At 36.0% G+C, this 6,826-nt stretch overlaps 1 protein-coding gene across 1 annotated transcript in view; it reads right to left on the bottom strand.

The window, feature by feature from the left end:
• Nucleotides 1–1,467: 1,467 nt before the first annotated feature.
• The window catches only part of LETM1 (leucine zipper-EF-hand containing transmembrane protein 1), a 22,795-nt gene continuing 17,436 nt past the window's right edge, over nt 1,468–6,826 (bottom strand). Inside the window, exons 10-13 of the mRNA XM_010077263.1 lie at nt 5,909–6,043; nt 5,131–5,321; nt 3,067–3,205; nt 1,468–1,743 (exon numbers count right to left, since the gene is read on the bottom strand). Coding sequence (XP_010075565.1) covers nt 1,594–1,743; nt 3,067–3,205; nt 5,131–5,321; nt 5,909–6,043 — 615 coding nt within the window. The 3' untranslated portion in view covers nt 1,468–1,593. The remainder of the gene's footprint in view (nt 1,744–3,066; nt 3,206–5,130; nt 5,322–5,908; nt 6,044–6,826) is intronic.

Below are 6,826 nucleotides of genomic sequence, written 5' to 3'. Positions count from 1 at the left end.
GTCCATCATGCAAGCCATCAGACTGTCAAAGCTTTTTTTGTTCCACTAACTTCAAAGGAGTTTTTACAAATAATTTAGCCAATCTAGATAAATACTGAACACGGAATTATGCTGAAATACACTTGGGAGTCAACATTTTCTACAAAAATACGCAACTATGACTAAAAGCATTAAGTACTAACTGCCCACCCCAACATCACTGTGTACAGCGCCACTGCAAGATGTGCTCTCTGTAGTGAACACAAAATCAAGGATGTTCATATATTTCATAATACGGGGTGCAAAAAATAAAAATAAAATAAAAAACCATACCACAACCCTGCTGGTTCAAGTCACACAATGTGTATTTCATAACAAATTTTAAGAAAGAGTGGAAAATTTAGACTACCAGGAATTATGAAACATCCCAGAGTTGGTATTTGAGTTTTCAAACTGTAAAATTTACTTCTAAGGACAGACATCAATGAGTAAACCTTGATCTACTGTCAGTATTTAATCACACAGTTAAAGACGGTAACTATAATCAATTAGAAAGCCAATGACGTACTCAAAGCACTGGCAATAGCAGACGTGACTTGTTGACTGTACAGTTAAGCAAGGCCATGAGATGAAAGTATTTATGTACTTTGACTATACCTGGTAGTGATGTTACACCTGAGATGAAAACTGAGAGGTAAGAGAACTAGTTATGGTGTAAGTCATTATCAGATGAAATACAAACATGCAAACTGCATTTTTTAAAAATATATGCAAAAAGATCACAACTGACATCTGTCCCTTATGATTATTTTAATTTTGCTATTTAGACAAACACTCTAACTCACTTTACTGTGTGACAGATTGTGTCCTGAAACTATTTTAAAGGCTCCTGTGACTACAATGCTTTAGTTACTCATGGAATTTTAAACAGAAATTACATTTTCTATTCCCTAGTCTTAAGAAATTTAAGGCACCCATAAGAAGCAAACTTCCTGGGAAGTTTCCATTCTAGGGAAAAAATAAATCTGGTTTTCCCTTCAACAGAAAAAAATTAATCATGAATTCATAAAAGTGATTAGAATGCCACATTCTCCGTCAGTGAGGCAACAGCTTAGTGATATTTAACTTAAATAAAAATCAATCTAAAAACTAATTTTTGAAGCCACAGAATCTTCACTAATAGGTTACTAAAAATGTAATATTGCGAAGCAAGAGAAAGTTTGTATTAAATTCTGAAAAAGCTAAAAGGTAGAAGCAGAGCAAGGCTGGGCCCCAAATAATGATGAAAGGAAATGAGAAACATTTTTCCATGATAGATACACTTAATTTATACAGCAAACTTGCAAGTTTAATGGATCACTGTACCACAACGAGTGCAAATACATAATTTTGTGGGCAGGAGCACTGCTAAAGAAGCATCTTCTGATTTCATCTGTATGGAATGACAGTAAATCACTTCTTTGATGAACGGAAATTTCATTCCATATGTCAGAAAACGTATCTACGATTTATTACTAGAATCAGCTCAAAACACTTCCCATAATCACAAAAGCTCAAGACACAAAGATATACAAGGTTTTGGTTACAATTGGGCTTAGCTTCAGATTCTGAAGTTTAATTCTTTGCTTCCGCAGCTTCTTTATCATGCTTTTCCTTTGCTTTCTCTTTTTCTTCCAGTTTTTCTTCTTTTTGAAGCAGTGCCATAATCTCAGCAACCTGACTAGTCCCGATATTAATATCTTCTTTGTCAATCAATTCTACTACCTACGTAAACATAAAATGAAATTGAGAGCATTTTTTACATAATTGAGGCATTTTCATATAAATTTTGTTAAGACAAGAAAGTAATCAGCTCTCTCATTCAAGAAAAACAGCGGTTTTTTTCCTACATGAAAAAATTCAGATCACAACCAGTGCCTCAAACATATCAGGAGTATTTAAAAAAAGTCAAATTTAAAGCAAATTACGTAGAACTTCTGACCTCAGCACACAGTGTCACATTTTAAAGCATTAGTAAAACAGATGCATCTACTATATCTGTTCCAATGGAAAGCTCTGATTCGGTATCTGCTGAAACAGTATTTAAGACAATACTTATAATAAGCTTAATTTTATCAAAAAGACCTAGTGTACGAAATAGGCATAAATTTATAAAAACTTAAAAGTAGAGCGGGTAGGCCTTTCAGAAAGCAAAATTCAAAAATCACTTAGCAGGTGCTTCCAAATGCCTTTATATAACTCGTTGTACAAATGTATTCTTGCCATAGCTCTTCAAGCTCCTAGAATTATTCTGCATTTTACACAGAACTGAGAAGTGCATTTTACCTGTGTTGCTAAAATGCACAACAGCTGTTTAGAGCAACAGGGAATCACCCCTGGCACAACTTCAGTAGAGAGGAAAAATGTGTTTCGAAAGACTGATACTATATTTTCTAGCTGGTAACAGTGTCCTAACTTTAAGCACTATTTCTTTATTGAGTAGGAAAATTAATTGCAAGGAACTAAGTTTCAGGACATCTCTAAATTTACCAAGTGAAAAAGAAACAAGAAAATGAAGGAGAAATGCAAGGAAAACCTGAGAATATTCTGCAAAACAAGAAAACAGGACAAATCAGGCAAAGAACACAAGTCATTTACAATGGACCTAAAGGACAACTGATGCTCTGATGTCTTTCAAGCATAGAAAGTACAGGTCTCAATGAAATACCTAAAGTATACAAGTAGGCAAGAGATGCTGTTAACTTGTGCTGACACACATTATGTCAAGTCTTTGGCTAATACTGGTATACCTAAGGCTGTTCTTTAAAGCTCCTTCCCATCCTCCCTCCTATTCATAAGTAGCACAACAAAATAATCCTATTTTGCAGAATTTGACATACGCACACAGGAAAATCTACAGCTTTAAAGGTAACGTGGGTAACAGACACAGGATAAAGACCACTCTCCCCCAGAATAGTCATATAAATTCTGAAGATGCTAATACATAAGAGCCATTTACAATACATTAACAAAAACCCCACTGGCATCAAGACAAGACTCTTGCAAAAGACAGCAATATGAATTACTTTAATTAGTCCACAGACTTACCTTAACAACATTATCTATATCAATTTTGCCATCCTTGTTTTCATCTAGTGCCTGTGCAATCCTAGTTAGCTTCTCCTCTGGAATCTTCTGAATTTGTTTCATCGCATTAATTAGCTCAGCAATACTGATGAGATTCTCCCTGAAGAGGAAGCACAATCTGTACATGGCAAGCAGTTACTCCAAAGGAGTAAAGTTGACAAAAGGCAGTACTGAAAGTCACTACCCTGCAAGTAATTTCTAAAGATATTAATTATTTATTCATAATCCTGAACAGAATGAAATAAAAGCAAAATTATCAGCAAGCAGATTTCAAATGAATCTTTATCTTACCAGCAAATCTCACACTTTTGGTTTCCATGTGCTTTATTGCACAAATACAGGCATCCAGTAGCATTTGAAATAAAGTTTAGCACAGTTTCTGTGCTTCCCAGACTATGTATCAATTACCAAAGATGCAGTGCTGTGCACCTGCCATCCTTCTAGATTTAGAGAGGCTGGCCTACACAAAATTAATTAAAGTCACAGGAAAACAAAAGCTGAGAACTAATTGCTTTAGCAATTTAGCTGTTTCAATAAAACAGGCTTCATGCGCACATCAAGGAATAGACTTTGTAGAGACAGGACTAAACTTGACATGGTGACTAACATATTTCAGATGTTTCCACTGTCTGCTTACTGATCTCATGAAGCTAAAGTTGTCTGTTTTCTGCAGCCTAAAGCCTCTGCTTGCCTATGTCGTTTTGTTAGTTTGAAGAACCACCTTCCAGCACAGGTCAAGCTGAAATGTAGGAGACGGTGAACCCAACGAATATTAAACAGAAGGGCTTTATCAGTGTAGTCCCAGCTCCATACCTGTCCCTAACCTCTGGGCACGGACTGACTTTTATTCAAGGAGCATTTCTCAAGCTGTCACTAAATGTCCTGGACTTGGGTCATTTCTATGACTCCTGATGGCTTGGCAATGACTGCACCAACTTGAAGGTTAAAAAACAAGCCTTTGACAACTAAGCAATATTTAAACTAATAGTTTTCAGTCATCCACAATCACCTATTAAATTATCCACAAAACCATCTATTACATAAAGTATAATTACATTCAGTACAAGCAGATTCTACATTGTAGTTTACAGATTCAGATGGTTTTGATCAACTCTACAGCACCATTCATATGACCGCCTTGATCTCATTACACAAAATTTGAAACAAATGACCGTTTGCCCTGGGGACTGGAAAAAACAAAGTTTGGAAGCAACAAAAGCAGAATCCTTATTTCTGTTTAGGTTATGCTCTACGGGAGCTGGGAAGCTCTCTTAATTAATCACACAATATGGTGCAAGCATTAACTAGATTAACAGAGCATTCATAATCACAAATTGTGAGAATTACAGTCCCAGTGCCTGTAACATTCACCATACAACTGTCTGAAAGACTCCCCAGCAACATTAAGACTTGGAGAAGTGTTGATAAACGAATTTTGCAATGAAACTATCAGGAAAGATCTTTCTTTGAAAACCTGCAGTTGAGAGTGTTAAAGCGAATTGTTGGAAAGGGACCATGTAAAATTATCTCATTTCCATTGACCTGTTCCTCCATTTCTCTCCAGAGACAGAATAGACTTTACTGCAACTTTTTTCCTCACTGACATCTTCACTACTAAAGAACAACAAACATGAATATGCTTACCATACTGTTGCATACCTTTTCAATCAATGACACAGGGCAAACCTACTGTGTGAGGAGCTTGACTAAAGGCACAATTTGACCTGCATCACCAATAGCACTACAGGCACAAACAAGATGGTAAGATACTAATTGACACTGACTTTCAGAACCCCCTCAGGACTAGCATCTGGGGAATTATGCCTACTTTTTTCCTTCCTCATCTCAACCATATCTAACATGCCTTAGAAGACAGAAAATCTACAGCACAATTTTAATTTCACATTAAATTATCCTAACATTCTGAAAAAACAATTTGCTAATTCTTTTCTAATCACACATCTGACAAAAGCAAGACTGAAGACGAACAGTCAGAGACACATTCAGTGTTCTCAAGTCACTTACCCAGCAGGAGGACTATCACCACTGTCCAGCTTTACATCCACTGTCTTTTGACTTGTCTCTAATTCATTAATAATTTTGTCTATCTGACCAATCATTCGGTTCACCCTCTTGGTCAGTCGCTTGCTTGCCTTTGACTCTTCCACTACCTCTTCCTGTCCAGTTTTAGAGAGTTCTTTTATCTCTTGCAAATCCTAAAAGAAATGGTTCAGAGGAAAAAAGCTTTTTTTGGTGTCAGTTCTCAACAACTGACACTACTGACTTGGACTAGCATTTCAAGACAGGCACCATTTGTAAATGAAATGCAAATGTATAGGCATGTAAAGCCAAACTGGAATTAGAACAATAAATTCTAACGCTGCAGCCATTTGTGTGTACCCCTTAAAAGTTCTTTTCTACATCTTTCATAAGACTGGATAAGATTAATTTTACTTGAAATATCTGTAATACTGACATCTACGTTTGATTAGAAAGAACTGCAGCATGCAGCAGTTAGCATCTGTTAGTCCAGGCCCCAGGGAATAAGAGCAGGAACAGGATTCTCATCTGGTGGAAACAACTGCAATGATTTTAACTAGGCTTTAAACACATTCTACAAATAAGGCCTTGCATTGTCCCATAAAACAGTACAAACCTCATTCACTCTGCTACCAACTACAGGCTAACAGACATCTCAGTAGGATAATCTTTAACTTTGTGGATCATTTATGCTAAGACTAAACACAAGCAGAAACGGAAAGGAAAAAAAAAAAAAAAAGAACTCCCATGTCCAGTTCTTCACCTCACTATACTCCTGGATATCACCCTTCAATTCCTCAAGCTCCTCCTTTTCCTTTGTTAGTGATTTTTTCTGTTCCTGCAGCTTGGTGCAAGCATCACTCAGCATGTGAATCTCCTCCTTAGTGATTTCCTCACCCTGTAACAGAAAATATATACAAATTAGTGAAAGACACATTCATAATTTTCTTCAAAGATTTCAGGTCTTTTAACAGAAGAGCCAGATGCAAGATTCTTTTTGTATGTTTGGAGTCAATATTGTAATCATTGGCATTTTAAGGCTAATGCAGAAATGTGCATTTTGAGGCTAATGCTGAGATCTTAAATGTTAAAGCAATTAGTTTCCTATGGTACATACTTTTTAAGTGCATCATTAGTAAGTTCAGCTAATGCAATTCATTATGTGGCATTTGGCTATTTGAAATTCTGTACCAAATAATCTCATTTAAGAATGTTTTACTTCCTTCTTTGCTGTCTGAAGAATCCAAACAACTGAGAAACTATTCACTACATACAGGAAAGCTACATTACACAAAAAATTTTGCAGACCAAACTTCAGGCAGCAGAGATGGAGCAAAGTTATCTTCAACCATCTTTGTAAGAATGAGAATGAACATCCATAGTTTGTGAGGTATATTTGTCTCTCGAAAAGCTGAGAATAAAAATCTAACACCCAACTGAATACTTGAAAAATAAGACTTTAAGATAATTCATTAAAAATGTTAAAATCCCATAAAACAAGCCACAGTTAGCCTATTAATCTTATCCAGACACCAGCTTTTATTTTGAATGACTAAACTCTGAAACTCTGAACAGTCACTTAAGAGAGTATAGAAAGACATGTGCCATCAAGGAAGCCAGAAACACAGAGCAGAATTATTATACGCTTCCAAGAAACAACTACAGAACAGTTCACAAACTC

The sequence above is a fragment of the Pterocles gutturalis genome, unplaced genomic scaffold (assembly GCF_000699245.1).
Source record: "Pterocles gutturalis isolate BGI_N339 unplaced genomic scaffold, ASM69924v1 scaffold28878, whole genome shotgun sequence".
Taxonomy (NCBI): domain Eukaryota; kingdom Metazoa; phylum Chordata; class Aves; order Pterocliformes; family Pteroclidae; genus Pterocles; species Pterocles gutturalis.
The sequence above is the reverse complement of the archived record's forward strand: the minus strand, read 5'-3'. Positions and strand labels throughout refer to the sequence as shown.